The sequence below is a fragment of the Suricata suricatta genome, chromosome 6, assembly GCF_006229205.1.
Source record: "Suricata suricatta isolate VVHF042 chromosome 6, meerkat_22Aug2017_6uvM2_HiC, whole genome shotgun sequence".
NCBI classification, from domain to species: domain Eukaryota; kingdom Metazoa; phylum Chordata; class Mammalia; order Carnivora; family Herpestidae; genus Suricata; species Suricata suricatta.
Genome location: NC_043705.1, coordinates 85,527,291 through 85,544,289, shown reverse-complemented (window position 1 = coordinate 85,544,289; position 16,999 = coordinate 85,527,291). Strand labels below are relative to the sequence as shown.

Genomic DNA, 16,999 nt, shown 5'->3' with positions numbered 1-16,999 from the left:
CTGAGCACTTTTCTTGCTTTATCTGGTCATACTTGATTTGTCTATTCTGCAAGATTTGTATAAACATGTTACATATATGTAACTATATATACACATATATAGATATATATACACATATATAGGTATATATATTGAGAAAAGTAACAAAATATAAATAAATCCCAAATCACACACACACACACACACATATATATAAAACTATGAGCACAGGATACTAGTGATTATCTCTTGGGAGGAGAAATATGATTTCTCCTTTTTGCTTATCTTTTTCCAAAATTTTCTACAAACATCATTTATTGAGGTATATTCCTATTTTTTTAATGCCCAAATACATTAAAACACAATGAAGATCAATATATTGCTCATAGGCAATCTCTATATGAGCCATTTCTTTTGGAGGTAAGAGCTAACAAAACTTCTGTTTTCCCTGAGGAACTGATATATGCTTTGTTTTTTAAGAATTACTGCTTTATCCCTTCTTCACTTTGCCACCAGGGGGCACAGCCAAAATTTTAGTTCAATCCCTCAGGTCCTCCTCCTCTGCATATTTCTATTTTAATTTCCCCAGTCTTGACATTCTATTCTAATCTATATGTCTTATCCTGATTTGGGATTTATTTATATTTTGTTACTTCTCTCAATGTTTATCAAATTTATTGTCTATAGATCCTTGTACACTTAGACCACTTATACATACACGTAAACTGAAGACTTTAAGGATTACTGTTGCCCGTAGACTTCATGCTGGGTCCCTGCATTTCCAGAGTTCTTGGTTAGGACATAAAATGATAGAAATACAACCTCTTTAAATTTAATTTGAGATTTTTTTGTTTAATGCAAAACTATAACATCTCCCTGTAATAATATAAAAAAATAGTAACAAAAATCCCGTAACTTTTAAAGTCTTAGAAATCCTGTAATTAAATTCAGTTTTATTAAATGCTCAATTCTCAAAAGTATATACATTTCTTTATTATAAAAAAACTCCATCCCTCCATTCCCATCTCACCCTCTGTCACTCACTCCCCCAACGTAGATATTGTCCACATGGAAGCAAACCCAACAAAGTCTACCATACACCCAAAGGCAGGGAAGACAGAAGGTCCCCAGAGGACAAGATATGCTGGTGTTATCATGCAGAGCCCTCCCGCAGGCCGGAAAGAATGGAAAGAGCTCACGTTACAAGAAGGGAACTGACAAAGACTTGTATAATTTATACCAACTCACAAACACCTGAGGCACCCACCAACTCCAAGAGAACAGACAAACTAATACACAGAGGAAGGCCTCTGCCAGTGCCTCCTATCAGGAGTCATTAGGAAGCCCAAACAGCTTCACAGTTCCTGCTTCCCGACTGCTGTCATATTTGCCATCTTTGTCATCACAGGCAAATGCCAGCAGAGGCCTTTTGGGGTGCCAAGCCACGGTGAAGGTCGGGGACTCACACTGGACCTCCCATAGCTTGTCTCCTATAAAAATCAATATAGAGAAACCAATAAATATGTTAATAGTAAGAAACCACGTTCATTAAGTACCTGCCTACATTAACTCAATTAATCCACTTATTAACCCTATAGGATAGGCACAATCTTCACCCCATTTTACAGAGAACACTGAGGCACAGAGAGAACACTGAGGCACAGAGAGGGCACAAGTCAGTAGGTGGAAAGGAAGATGTGAATGCAAAGCCTGTACTCTGAACCTACTCTGCATTCCCTGGGAAAAGAGCAGTAGCGGTTACTATTTGTTGAGCACCCCTTAGGAATCAGATGAATTATACTTCATTTTAATAAAGCATAATGACAACCCAACAAGGTGGTAATGATATTAAACCCCATTTATAAAGGAACAGGTGACTTAACAGTTAAGTCATACCTCAAGGAAGCAGCAGAGTCAGCACCCGAAGTCTGTTTTCAAAGTTACAGATCTTTCTGCTAAATTACAATGCCTTATAAATAGATTTCTTTATACAAAAGCATTATTCTTCCTACTTATTGAAATTAAACAGGGCTTTTCTAAAGCCATTATTCCTTTAGTCCTGCTTTACTTTTTTTCAAACTTAGGGTTAAGATTAATGTAATAAAACATTAACAATGTGGTGTTAAAGATGAAGGATGCATTAAATTATATACCTCAAACTGGTCAATTATATGGTAATTATATTTCAATAAAGCTGTTTTTTTTTTAAAGTATATATGTGTATATATAAACATATGGGCACCTGGTGGCTCAGTCAGTTAAGCGTCCAACTTCAGCTCAGGTAATGATCTTGCAGTTCGTCAGTTTGAGCCCCGTGGCAGGCTCTGTGGTAGCAGCCTGGAGCCTGGAGCCTGCTTCGGATTCTGTGTCTCTCTCTCTCTGCCCCTCCCCTGCTCATGCTCTCTCTGTCTCTTAAAAATACACATTAAATATATATATATACACATATACACACACACACACATATGCACATACATATGTGTATATAGAGTGAGAAAGAGATTCTTTTTTTCAAGTAATCCTATTTCAGGGACAGTTAACCACTCTTAATGATGCTAGGATCTGGCAGTCTGGCTATAGGTCTAAGCAAATTTCTGTGTTTTTCAAATATAAAGAACAGTTTGAGAGGTTCTACTCCCCTTTTACTTCTCTTTAGGCCTTAAGTCATTTCTCAAACTCACTTGGTATTGGTTAAGATAAAGAAACTTACACAAGTTCAAGAAAACCAGAGTAGACACGAAGAGTCCTTCTAAAATGTTTCCTAAAACCATGTGGTTTCATAAACTTTAACATTGTGACAGTTTTATTGGAAAGATTAATCTCTGAGTGATAAAAAGGTGCTATCTGGGTGAGACTGACATCACTACTCCAGACCACCAAAGTTCCGAAAGAGTCGGTGTAGTATGTATGATGTGTCTAAAAAGCTGAAGATAAGTGGACTTTTAAAATATATGCTATCAGAAATAAAATTCTTACTTGTTTTACATTTAACGATTAAAAATATGTAAGACACAAAATCTTACTTAACATATGATTCCAACTATAGTGTGTATATACACGCACACATATGTATAGATGTCTATATATAAAATAGACACACACATACCTATATAGATTTCTATATATAAAATATCTATATAGATATAGCTACCTATAAATGAAAAAAAGTTTGGAAGGAAATATACTAATATGTTAGGAATTCCTATTCCAAATTATAGACCTATATGTCACTGTTAGTTTCTTCTTTATATTTGTCAGTGTTTTCTAAATATTCAACAATGAACATGTATTACTCTTATTTTACAAACTAATATACAAAGACATGCTTACTGCATAAAATTCAAACAGTCCAAGGGTGCAGAGCAGCACTGGGCAACAGAAACTTCTGTGATGGAAACATTCTACATCCGCACCATCCATAGAGAAATCACTAGCCACATGTGGCCACTAAAGTCCTTTAAATGAGCTTAGGGTGACTGAGGAATGGAACTTCTCATTTTATTTAACTGACTGCAGTAATAATAATTACATTATAATTTAAATTAAAATGTATCCTTTTTCCCTCTTACAGTTTTCTCCCAATCTTCTAAGTCTGAAATAAAATATTTTTAATATATCTTTTTAACATTTATTTAGTTTTGAGAGACAGAAAATAGAGCATGAGCGGGGGAGGGGCAGAGAGAGGGGGAGACAACAGAATCTGAAGCAGGCTCCATCCAGGCTCTGAGCTGTCAGCAGAGTCCAACGCGGGCCTCAAACCCACAAACCACGAGATCATGACCTGAACCAATGTCGGACACTTAACTGACTGAGCCACCCAGGCGCCCCTGAAATAAATTCTTTCAAAAGTCCTCCTACCAACTTAGTTTTAGTTTCTTCACCTAAATGGGAACACATCACATGCATTGATTGGCTACTTGTTTTGCTCATTCGGTAAAATTCCTTCCCAATCTTCCATTTCAGCACAGAGTTATATTTTTTCTCTTGGCACACTGTAATATGGATGCATCACTATTTAATTAGTTTATCATGATTAAAATTTGGACTACTTCCCATTTATGCATAAAACAATACTGTAAATATAATTGTGCTTCCTTTTGATAATCATCTTTTAGTTTTTAGCCTATGTTATAGAGTAAATAAAAAAAACATGTTACAATTATTTGTCTCGCAAAAATGAACTATTGAGACCTTATCAAAATAAAAACCTTCTGCACAGCAAAGGAAACAATCAGGCAAAACTAAAAGGCAACCAACAGAATGGGAAAAGATATTTGCAAATGACCTATCAGATAAAGGGTTAGTATCCAAAAATCTATAAAGAATTTATCAAACTCAACACCCAAAAAGCAAATAATCCAGTGAAGAAATGGGCAAAAGACATGAATAGACACTTCTCTAATGAAGACATCCAGATGGCCAACCGACACATGAAGAAATGCTCAACATCACTCATCATCAGGGAAATACAAATCAAAACCACAATAAGATACCATTCACACCCGTCAGAATGGCTAACATTAACCCCTCAAGGAACAACAGATGTTGGTGAGGATGCGGAGAAAGAGGATCTCTTTGCACTGCTGGTGGGAATGCAAACTGGTGCAGCCTCTCTGGAAAACAGTACGGAAGTTCCTCAAAAAATTAAGAATAGAACTACCCTATGACCCAGCAATTGCACTACTAGGTATTGATCCAAGGGATACAGGTGTGCTGTTTTGAAGGGGCACATGCACCCGGATGTTTATAGCAGCACTATCAACAACGGCCAAAGTATGGAAAGAGCCCAAATGTTCATCGATGGATGAATGGATAAAGAGGATGTGTTGTGTGTATATATATATACATATACATACAATGAGTATTACTTGGCAATCAAAAAAAAAAAATGAAATCTTTACATTTGCAACTATGTGGATGGAACTAGAGGGTATCATGCTAAGCGAAATTAGCCAGTCAGAAAAAGACAAGTATCTTATGACTTCACTCATATGAGAAATTTAAGATATAAAACAGATGAATATAAGGGAAGGGAAGCAAAAAATATAAAAACAGGGAGGGGGACAAAACATAAGAGACTCAAATATGGAGAACAAACAGAGGGGTTTGTAGGCAGGGGGATGGGCTGAATGGGTAAGGGGCACTGAAGAATCTACTCCTGAAACCACTGTTGCACTATATGCTAACTAACTTGGATGTAAACTAAAAATAATTTTTTTAATGTTTTAATTAAAAAATTAAATTAAATTAAAAAGTATTTGAACTATTTAGAAAAATTAATACAGCCATATTTGATATATTCCTGAAGACTGTATGTGAACTAAATCATATTTTATATGTATTAATTAGGTGAGGCAATTAAACTTGCACAAAGATGGCACAGGAAAAATAACACACGCGTGCATTGTTAAAAGCAAACACTGTGATAACCTTTCTGTAAATGGTTTAGCCCTTTACAAAACGTAAGCACCTTGGACTCAGTCAACAATTCACTTCAGTGGTTTGTCCAAAAGGATGACCGCACTAGTAAAATGAAGTGCTTACGGAGATTTCTCACAGCATTATTCATAATGGTGCAAAGATGAGAAACCACCAAATAGTTGGGCAACTTAAGTATCTACTGGCATATATATGTATATACTGGACGTTTAAGTATAGAGACTGATACATTCAATGGAATTCTGAACTGCATTATGAGAGTACAGGGGTGCCTGGGTGGCTCAGTCGGTTAAGTGTCTGACTTCAGCTCAGTCATGACCTCACAGTCTGAGTTTGAGCCCCGCGTCAGGCCCTGTGCTGTCAGTTCAGAACCTGGAGCCTGCTTTGGATTCTATGTCTTCCTCTCTCTCTGCGCCTCCCCTACTCGTACTGTCTCTGTCTCTCTCTCTCTCAAAAATAAACATTTTTTAAAAATGGCAGTCGAGCTCAGCACCCACGTAAGAAGCTGTAACATCCTCAGGTGAGGCAGGCATATCGTGGAGCAGGAGGGTGTCCATGCATCACGTGAACAAGGTTGACACAAAGGAGCTGCGTGTCCAAATGGCTGGACAACACTCACCACAATGTCATCAACAGAGGCGTTGTTAAATTGTGGAATTTCAACTTTTTTACGTTATTGTTTGAAGTTTTCTACACAGTTTAAATTCTTTTACTGAAGTATCATGTATTTCCAAAAACAATAAAGTTACATTACAAAAGAAATCTGAGGTAATGACAGAAGACGGCAGAGTAGGAGGACCCCGAGCTCACCTCCTCCCAGGGACACACTGAGGCAACAAGTATGTCTACCACAATAACTGAAAATGGGCTAAAGACCAGCAGAAGAGATCTTCCACAGCTAATCATAGAGAGAAGGCCACCCTGAAAGGGTAGAAGGGGCGGAGACCCCTGGTGCAAATAACCACAAACGGGAGTGACATCATAAGCATGCAGTGAGAGAATCAGATGCCATACAGGGCTACCCTAGCCCTAAGGACGGACACTGAGAAAACAAGTTCCCATAATGTCTGGCTTTGAAGATCAGCAAGGCTTAACTGTGGGAGCTGTAGAAATCAGTGGGGCTTAACTACAGGAGAACAGGAGGGCAAAAGAGCCACCACACTAAGCATCTCAGCCAGAGACAGCACAGAAGCAGCAGCTTGAAAAGTGCCTAGAGTATACATGAAGGAGATTTATTGACTAATTTTAGGATGTGTGCCAGAAGGGCAGAGATGTTCGGGAGATTTCTCCAGGAATAAAAAGTGCTGGCAGGTGCCATTTTTCTTGTCCTCCCTGAGCCTGGCTAGATAGCTGGATGCTTGAGAAGCCAGCTCTAACACTCTGCATCTTCCTCACTAGCAACACAGGCCCCGCCCCAGCATTCTCCTACCACCCCCTCTACCCAGCCCACTGGCCTCTGTGGGCACCCCTCCAAAGCAGCTCCTGCCCTGCCACACCCAGCAAGCAACCCCAGATAGAAACAGCACCTCTCCTAAGGACAGGAGAGATACCCTACACACCAGCTTGCCCACAGCTCGTACAGCCGGGCCTCTGAGCTGGCTGCACAAAGAATAAGCCCTGCCCTTCCATGTACCTGTAGCTGTCACAGAGTTTAATTACAGACAGGTAGGCTGAGTGCCAGCCCCACCCACCACTGAGCGCATGGCAGCTTCAGCCAGGCCTCTCAACAGCATGGGCAGCAAACCCCACCCAGTGCACATGCAGCAGGCAAAGCGGGTCACTACGCATCAGCATGCCCATAGCAATCACAGCTCAGCCACAACAGGAGGGTACACACAGCCTATACAGGGGGCACTCCTGGTGCAACTGGTTCCAGTGACCAGGCGGATAGCACACACGGCACCACAGGACCTCTTCTGCGTAAAGCCACTACTTTCAAGGTCAGGGGAGGTAGCTGACTTACCTGACATATAGCAATGAATACAGACAGACAAAGTGCGAAGAAAGGGTTATGTCTCAAATTAAAAAAAAAAACAAAAAACACAGAGAAAGGACTAAACAAAATAGAGATAAGCAATACGTGTCATAAAAAGTTCAGAGTTGGAGCACCTGGGTGATGGCTCAGTCGGTTAAGTGTCCGACTTCGGCCCAGGTCATGATCTCACAGTTCCTGAGTTCAAGCCCTGCATCGGGCTCTGTGCTGACAGTTCACAGCCTGGAGCCCGCTTCAGATTCTGTGTCTCCCTCTCTCTCTCTGCCCCTCCCTAGCTTGCTCTCTCTCTCTCTATCAAAATACATAAAAATTAAAAAAAAGAGTTCAGAGTAATAGTTGTAAAGATACTCAACTGAACTTGAGAAAAGTATGAATGAACTCCATGAGAATTTCAACAAAGAGACAGAAAATGTAAAAAAGAGTCAGTAAGAGCTGAAGAATATAGTAACTGAAATGGAAAACACACTAGAAGAAATCAATTGCAAATTAGGGGATACAGATGAATTGATCAGAGATCTTAAAGACAGGGTATCAGAAAGCAACCAAAATTAACAGCAAAAAGACAAAAGAATAATAAAAGTGAGAACAGGGGAAAGGACCTCCGCAAAATCATCAAGTGTAATTAACATTCGTATTATAAGGGTCCCAGAAAGAGAAGAAAAATAGAAAAAATAATAGCTGAAAACTTCCTGAATCTGGGGAAGGAAACAGATATCCAAATTAAGGAAGCAAAGAGAGCCCCAAATAAGATGAACCCAAAAAGGTTCACATCTTAATAATTAAAATGGCAAAAATTAAAGATAAAGGGAGAATCTTAAAAGCAGCAAAAGAAAAGCAAATAGTCACATACAAGGAAAAACTCTAAGACTATCAGCTGATCTTTCAGTAAAAACTCTGCAGTATGGAGGTTCCTCAAGAAATTAAAAATAGAAATACTATATGATCCAATAATTCCACTACTGGATACTTACCCAAAATATGCACTCCTATGTTTACTGCAGCATTATTTACAATAGCAAAGATATGGAAGCAACCTAAGTATACATGGATAGATGAATGGATAAAGATGACAAAATGGAGCCGGACCTGGCCATTTACAAGAACATGGGTGGATATAAGAAGTATTAAGCTAAGTGAAATACATCAGACAGAGACAGACAAATACCATATGATTTCACTTATACATGAAATCTAAAAAAATGAAACAAGTAAATAAACAAATAATAGAGAACAGGCTCATAAATACAGAAAACATACTGGTTGTTGCCAGAGGGAAAAGGGATAGGGTGATGATGGGTGAAACAGGTGAAGTGATTAAGAGGTACAAATTTCCGAATTACGAAATAAGTAAGTCATGAAAATGTAAAGTACAACAAAGGGAATATAGTCAATAACATTGTAATAATGTTATACGTTTACTACATTTACCACAGACAATGACTAATGCATATAACTGTCAAATCACTGTCATACATGAAATTAATATAACATTGTATGTCATCTATCCTTTTATAACAAAAAATGTTTTAAATAAAAATAAGCAAATCTGAGAAAATTCTTCTGTAAAATGAAAACTCTTCTCCCATTTTTCTATTTTCAAATTCTGTTAGTTGTTTTTAAGACAAATCACATGTATTTTGATAATTCCTAAAATTATTTTTAAAATGTGTATTTTTTAAGTTACATACAAGCAAAACAGAAAAAAAATAAACCACAACACTAAAAAGAGACTGTATTCAGATGGTGGGACCACAGGTCATACTTTTTTCTTTCTCCTATTTTCTGTATTTTAAAATTTTCATCATAATAGAAGAATTAAAAATTAACAAAATACAAAACATTTTCCTAAATCACTTTCTTTCAGATCTGCTCCCTCATGACCTGACTACCGCAGTCATAATAAACAAACCTGTCTTGAGAAGACAAATTCATTTACGCTAGTGCTGATGAAATAGTAATGTGAAGATGAAAACACAAGACAGAAGTCCGGATGGCCACAGATGACAGTGAGAAGACTCATTATGGTAGTGAGGGCTTCACTTACCTGTCTCGACTTCAGCAATGTCAATAAAATGATCTTCCGACGCTGAGGCCAGCATTTTTCCATCGTGGCTAAAACTGAGGGTCCTCACAGGCCAATCCAGCCTATAACAGAGTAGACAGAGGAGATGTTAGAATAACTCAGTAAGAAGAGGACACCAATTTCACCCAAAATTACATAAAATTAATTTATCCCACAAGGAAAGTACTGGCAGAACTGCTTACCTGGAAAAGCACCGAACACACACTAACTCATCCACATCCCAAAGGCTGACCAAAGCATCTGCACTTCCTGTGGCAAAGTACTTCCCCATGGGGTCAAATTTGATACAGATGCAGTTGGAAGGATGGGCATTGATGGACTGCACAGGCTTCAGCTCTGGGTAGCTGAAAAACAAGACAAACGGCAATCCAACTATGGGATGCAGACTGTGGTACTGAGACAACAACAGGAGACACTGAAGAAGACAGAGTACAACAACAGAACAAATACCAGACTGTAATTCAAACAAACTTTTCTAAACTTTAAAAAAACAAAATTAGACTCTCATCAGACCTTTCTGACAATAAGAATTTCTGCTTAAAAGAAAATGGAGTATTGTATTTAAGATATTTGGGGAAGAAAATATGAATCAAAAAAAATTTTTTTAAGTAGGCTTCACACCTAGCATGGAACCCAACATGGAGCTTGAACTTACAGCCCTGAGATCAAGAGTTGGACACTTAACTGGCTGAGCCACACAAGTGCCCCAAGGATTTTTTTAATCTATCTAAAGTGACTATCAATTATAAAAAGCTCAAATACTAAGCACTATAAAGTAGTTATAAGTTTTATATGTATATAATAAGTATGATCTCAGGGAATACTGTTCCCATGAACCCTGTTCCTGAGGAATCTAGAGAATGAGCTTTTGGGGCGCCTGGTGGCTCAGACAGTTAAGCAGCTGACTTCAGCTTATGTCATGATCTCACAGTTCGTGGGGCTCTGTGCTGACAGCTCAGAGCCTAGAGCCTGCTTCAGATTCTGTGTCTCCCTTTCTCTCTGACCCTCCCCCCATCACGCTCTGTGTCTCTCTCTCTCAAAAATAAACAGGGGTGCCTGGGTGGCTCAGTTGGTTAAACGTCCAACTTCGGCTCAGGTCATGATCTCACAGTTTGTGGGTTCGAGCCCCATGTTGGGCTCCGTGCTGACAGTGAGCTCAGAGCCTGAAGCCTGTCTTTGGATTCTGTGTCTCTTTCTCTCTCTCTGACCCTCCTCTGCTCACGCTGTCTCTCTCTGTCTCTCTCTGTCTCTCTCTGTCTCTCTCTCTCTCTCTCTCTCTCAAAAAATAAATAAATAAAAACATTTAAAATAAATAAATAAATGTTAAAAATGAAAAAAAAAGGATGAGCTTTAACAATCAAATGACAAGAGACTTATCAGCATAGGACTGTCAATGAGCATTACATATATAGCTTCTTGTGGAAACTACATACGTAAAAGTATAATATATAGTATTAACTATTGTTTTATTTATTTATTTGTTGAGAGAAAGAGAGAGACTACACATGTGAGCAGGTAAAGGGCATAAGGAGAGTAAGAAAGACTCTTAAAGAGGCTCTACACCCAGTGCTGAGCCCAACATGGGGCTCAATCTCACAACCATGAGATCCATGACCTGAGCCGAAATCAAAAGTCAGATGCTTAAGCTTAAACAACTCAGTCACCCAAGAACCACTAAACTATTTTTAAAAGGAGACAGAATAAAGAGAGCAGATGCAAAAAGCAAAACTTACTACTTTAAGTAATAACATTGGTGGTGGTAGGGGTAATACTGTTTTCTGAGATATCCCTACATTTAACATGGATAAAGGTAATAAGTAACTATGCGTTATTCTAATTCTATAATCTCCTGTGTCCGTGAGAACCTGGATACTCAGTTTGGAAGGAAAGAGTTACTTATAATATAATAGATTTTTAGTAAAATTCCTCTAGTCCTGAATTTTAATTGGAATTTATCAGTATGAATTCACAAGATATTTTATCTTTAAAAATATACACAGGGACACCTGGGTGGCTCAATCAGTGGGGCTTCTGACTTCAGCTCAGACCATATTCTCATGGTTTGTGGGTTCCAGCCCCGCGTTGGGTTCTGTGCAGACAGGTTGGAGCCTCGAGCCTGCTTCAGATTCTGTGTCTCCCTTTCTCTCTGACCCTCCCCTGATAAAAAAATAAGCTTCTAACCTGGGGAAGTAGGAAGGTGATGAAGATGGCTTCCCTGGAGGGTAAGCAATATTTAAGCTAAGACTTTATCAGTACGAATTATCCACAATTCAAGGTGCATCTATTTCTAGTGCTCCCTAGTTGACTAGTGATTTAACCTCTATGAATCCCAGATCTTCATCTGTCAAATAAGATGCATCAACTCCCTAGAATTTCTGTGATGACTTAAGTAAAATATAAGGTGCGTGGCTCGAAGGTGCTCAACAGAGGTTAGGAGTCTTTATTACCATTTGTCCTTTGACCTCCTTCAGAAGAGACTCACATCTAATTCATCTCTGTATCCACCACAGCACCCAGCACAAAGATCAGACAGTTCTAAAGCTGGAACCCCCTCACCTGAGGATGTTGATACAACCATTGCCATTTGTCAGGAAGAACATGTTATTGTCATTATTCCAAGAGATTTCATTGACTTCAAACTTGAACTGCTCCTCCGCTTTGGAACGGTGTGTCTTGGCATCAATAAAAGTCACCACATCATCCTTGTTGCCCACAGCAATGGTCTGTCCATCAGGACTCCAGCAGATATTAATGTTCTCCCCTGGAAGCCCAGACATAATCAGCAAGATACTGTTTACCCATAATCCTCCAGAAGTTTGTTGTTTTTGTTTTTGTTTTTTTTTCATACAAAAACCAGAGCTATTAACTAAGGTCCTAGTCCATAGAAAGGAATGACCACTTACTCCCCAATTATGAGACCAGCACATTCATCTACAAATTTCTCCCTTTGGGTACTCGCAATAATTCTATAAGGAACACTTCATTATTCCCAACTCACATATGAAGAAATGCGAGATAAGAGAGATAAGCCAAAATGTCAAAGCTATGAAGTAACACAGCCAAAATCTAAGCCAGATTTAACTCCAAAGCTCTTATGCTTACACCAGCATTTCCCAAACTCCAGGCATTTGAATGCCACTTTCACAATTTTTTGTCCTATCCATGTTAACACTGTTATTTCTGTATTCAAGATTTTTCTTAAAATGGACTCAAAAAACCTTCTTAAATAAATTTAGTTTCACTTTAGCAATGACTTCTACAGGCTAGTTCTTTTTTTCTGGTAGGTATTAAAATATATACACAGTCAGTTTTTAATATTCATCCATGTTACACCTAAATCACACATGCATTACCAGCTGTCTACTTAGAGAAAGCACTACAACATTCCATGTCCAGGTACCAGTCTTGTCAAAAAGTCCAGTGGCCCAGAGTGAACACATTGATTAGAAATGTCATCAACTTTACCAATTCTATGATGCATATTTTTTCACACTTCATTACCTATAATGTACCTTAAAATGCAACAGGATGCATCTCAAAAAAATTTGATGCATGGTTACCTAGAAGTTTTATCTTCTTTCCTACCAGCACATAAAATATTGGTGCATCTTGTAATCAATGACATGTTAGCCAATAAAATATAATCAATGGCCCCAAGGTTTATAGAACAATACCTGGTGAAGAACAGATTCTACAAATGGGCTTGCACGACTTCCAGATCATTTTGTCCCAGACTACCAAGACCATTCATTCCAAGATCAGCCATTCTAGCCTATCAAGAGTTTCATAAATTCTCTGTACATCTGCACATGCAGGTCCCTCCTAGAGCTGCCCCCTCCCCCCCACCAACCCACTGTACCCTGACCACCAACTCCCTATGAGCTATTTTAAGAGTCTGCTCAAATTCTGTGAGGGCTTCCGTCTCCACAGGCAGACTTACGCTTCTCCCTTCTGAGTGCCCATCTTTTAGATGTCATATTTTGTTAGGGCTCTTTTACACATATGTGTCTCTCAGGTCCTAGGGGCTGGAGATTGTCCTATTCAGCCCAGGATGTCTCACACCTAACCAAGGCCACAGACAGAGAAGATGATTTGGGAAAGGCCTGCTGAATGACTACAAGTAGCTCACTCCTACTGCCCTCTCTCAGAAGAGTCACCTTTAGTGTTCACTGTAGCAATGCACTTTGTCGTCCTCACATCCCAGATGCGAATGGTTTTGTCTCCAGACGCGGTGACAAAGAGGTCAGGATTACTCGGGTGCCAACAAAGCTGGTCCACACTATCCCCATGTCCCCGGTAATTGTTTTCTTTAACCTGAAAGAACAGAATCCAAACGTCACTTCACACAAAAGTACTTGCCTCCACGTGTAATTTTTTAACCTTATTCAAACCAAGGTAGCTTGGGACCAACAAAGATCCAGGTAACTTAAAACCAGTCCTTCCAAGCCCTTTCCTCCAAACTACTCCCAACACCCACCTCTCCCCAGTCACTCTGAGCTGTTCTGAGGTTTGGGGTCCACATCAATGGCTTACTCTCTGATCCTCCCTGTCCTTCCTCCTTCTTTCAGGTTCCCCATCCTTACTCTACCACCCAGGTTCGCAGTCTTCTTGCTCATCCCCACAGAAGGCCCCTCCCCAGCACCACAGTCCCTGGCCACTCCTCACACTACACCACACCTTCTACCACTCCTCACCCCCAGCCCCACTCACCCTCCTCATCATCCGTCTTCATCCGCCCCTCACCTGCACTCCCCCCAACTACTACACTCTCTCACACCCCCCACCTCCCTCTTGCCACCACCGTCCTCCTCTCCACCACACCCCCTGCTGACCCCTAACCACCAGCCTCGTCACTCCCACACTCCTCTCTTGTGCACTGCACACCCCCATCATCCCCACACCCCCTGCCTCCACCCCTCTTCTCTACCTCAACACCACACCTCACTTTACCACAGCCCCTCTCTCCGGCTGGGCCGCTCCCTGACAGCTCACCAACCGGTCCTTCTCCAGCAGGAAGACGCTGGCCGTCTTGTCGAAGGACCCCGAGGCAAGGCGACGACCGTCGCAGCTCCAGGCCACCGAGTGCACCTTGGCGCTATGCGCAGGGAACTCGCGCGTCTTACTGTGGCCGCGGAACAGCTCCTGCATTCCCAGCACGTAGCGCGTCGGGCCGCTGGTCACTGAGCACCAGGAAGCCATTGAGCCAGGTCCGCTCTGGCCCAGCGCCGAGGGCCCCATGGCCGCCGCAGGAACTGCCATGGCAAGCTCCTGGTGGCCCGCGAGGATACCGCCGCTTTGGCCCAGTCTGTCCTGTCGCCGCTGCCGCACGCCTGCGCCCGGAAGAGCGTCTCTCCCCTGCGCAGCCGCACTGAGGGCCATCCCGGAGAGGACTACAAATCCCGCCATGCAGCGCGCGAGCTTCCTTACTTTTCAAATAGTAATGGTTCCGATTTAAATTTCTTTCACAGTTAATGATTCTAAGGATTGTAAGGCCTATTTCCCCCTTACCTACTGCCTGGTAGATATATTTGTGTTCCTGTTTAGTTTTAAAAAAAAAACAACGCTATCCTTCTAAACCTCGGTTCCCCCTCAGTAAGACATTTTTTTTCTAGGGTTGATCCCCACCCTTCAGTCCCCTTCCTTGAGCTAAAGGCTCTCCACACTCTGGCTGGTGAACTGGGGGTTTGTGGGTGTCCACAGTTGGGGAGGAGAGGGATTGAGAAGGGATCTGGGGATGTCTTTAAATAAACAAATTCTCCGTTTTCGAAGGGTACTAATGAGAGTGATAGAAGCAGAAAAATGTTCACTTTAGTGCAGAAGGCTGATCTATATAGCCTGCATAGTTCTGCTAAAGAACAAATACATACTGGTTGCTACGTTCTTACATGACTGCCTGTTTATCTCACCAATAGTTAATATCCAGCTAAATGATAAGCACCAGAGAAATCTTGCAAACATAGTTTATGAGTAGAAACTCTAAGAAAACATGATCTAATACTCCCTGCACATCCCCATTCCCTTTAACAGTAAGCATATAAGCTCTGGCTTCGTACAGCAAAAGTGTGGATATTTCTGCCTGCGTCCTGTCCTGGTGCCATTTAAATAAACTTACTAAATTGCACTGTAAAACATCTCAAGAATTCTTTTTTGACAATCAGTGCTCAACGATCCTGCAACACTTGCACATGATTACATATGCAATAACATAAAACATATGGAGTAAACAGTAAAAGTCCACCTGTGTCACACGCTTCCTCTTGGGTTATTTATTTCCATCCTTCCCACGCCTAACTTAAATCACAAGTCCAGCAGCTTCTTGCTGAAAAAAAAAAAAAAAAAAACAGTGGGGAGCTGCCACCACAACCAAAAGCCTGGAGGAGGAGTGTGGGCTGGGGGACGGTTTGGGAAGTAAGCAGATGGCTGGAAATTTGTTTAAAAACAAATCTTTCCTTTAAAAGGTAATATAAAAAAGTAATATGAGCACTTTGTAGCAAATGTAGAAAATTTAAAAAGGGAATAGAGTGGAAAGAGTAAGTTTGCCTCCTGTGTCTCCAAATTACCCTTCTGAAAAATATTATTCAATTTTTGTGTGGTCTTCCAGAGATAGTTTAAGTGTAAAAAAAGCACCTTTGAAGACGTAGCTTGGTCTGTATATATCCTTCCCACACCACCACTGCCTAGCAAAAATAGTAGCCTTCATTACCAAACTTGTTTTCTTTGGTAAACACACATAATCTATCAGTATATGCTAATGTCTCATTCTATTTCATGGATGTAGTCTTTAAGGACATACATGTATTATAGTTTATTTAATTGATCCCCTTAATTGATACTTATTGTCCATGAATTTGCTTTTAGAACAATACTGCAGAATGGGAGCCCAGGGGGACTCAATCTGTTAAGTATCTGACTCTTAATTTTGGCTCAGGTCATGATCTCATGGTTCATGAGTTCGAGCCCCACATTGGCTCAGCTGTGCTCTCAGCTCAGAGCCTGCTTGTCATTCTCTCTCTCTTCTTCTCTCTCTGCCTCTTCTCTGCTCATGCTGTAAATAAACAAATCAACAAAAAGTTAAAAATATATTTAAAAAGAACAGTACTGCTGTAAATATGCCTATATAAGCTTCGTTGTGTACCTATGAACTTTTTTATTTGAATAGATATTGCCTAAATGAAGGCATTCTAACAATCTCCATTTCCATCAGCAACATAGAAAAATGTCATAAGATCCTAAATACTAAATAAATAAGTTCACATATAAAGCACATAATTCTGATAAAGTCCTTAGTGAATGAGGCCTTTCTCTTTCCTCTGTTCTCTTCTCTACCTCACTACAGCCACAAATTCCTGTACTTCAAAGCTTTTTGGACTCCAATGAATACCCATGAAGTCCACTTAAATCTTGGGGTAGGAGATTATTTGGTATCTAGTTTTTCCTTCCTTAAACTTTTCTCATCAGGAATTTTCTTCATATGCTAGCATTTTTTTCCCCTACAAACACAGAGG

The 16,999-nt window shown here is 40.2% G+C and overlaps 1 protein-coding gene across 1 annotated transcript; it reads right to left on the bottom strand.

Moving 5' to 3' along the window:
* Positions 1-912: 912 nt before the first annotated feature.
* Positions 913-14,821, bottom strand: THOC3 (THO complex 3). The gene is made up of 6 exons (XM_029942821.1): positions 14,487-14,821; positions 13,652-13,808; positions 12,051-12,255; positions 9,677-9,838; positions 9,456-9,556; positions 913-1,469 (listed from the first exon to the last, which is right to left on the bottom strand). The coding sequence occupies exons 1-6, from the start codon at positions 14,751-14,753 to the stop codon at positions 1,306-1,308; spliced, it is 1,056 nt and encodes a 351-aa protein (XP_029798681.1). The 5' UTR covers positions 14,754-14,821; the 3' UTR covers positions 913-1,305.
* Positions 14,822-16,999: the final 2,178 nt, after the last annotated feature.

Coding starts and splice junctions, on each gene's coding strand:
- THOC3 (XM_029942821.1), bottom strand. CDS start 14,753: ATGGCAGTTCCTGCGGCGGCCATGGGGCCCTCGGCGCTGGGCCAGAGC. Junction 13,809..14,486: donor TGCTGGAGAAGGACCGGTTG/GTGAGCTGTCAG, acceptor CTGTTCTTTCAG/GTTAAAGAAAACAATTACCG. Junction 1,470..9,455: donor CATTGCTGAAGTCGAGACAG/GTAAGTGAAGCC, acceptor TGATTTTTATAG/GAGACAAGCTATGGGAGGTC.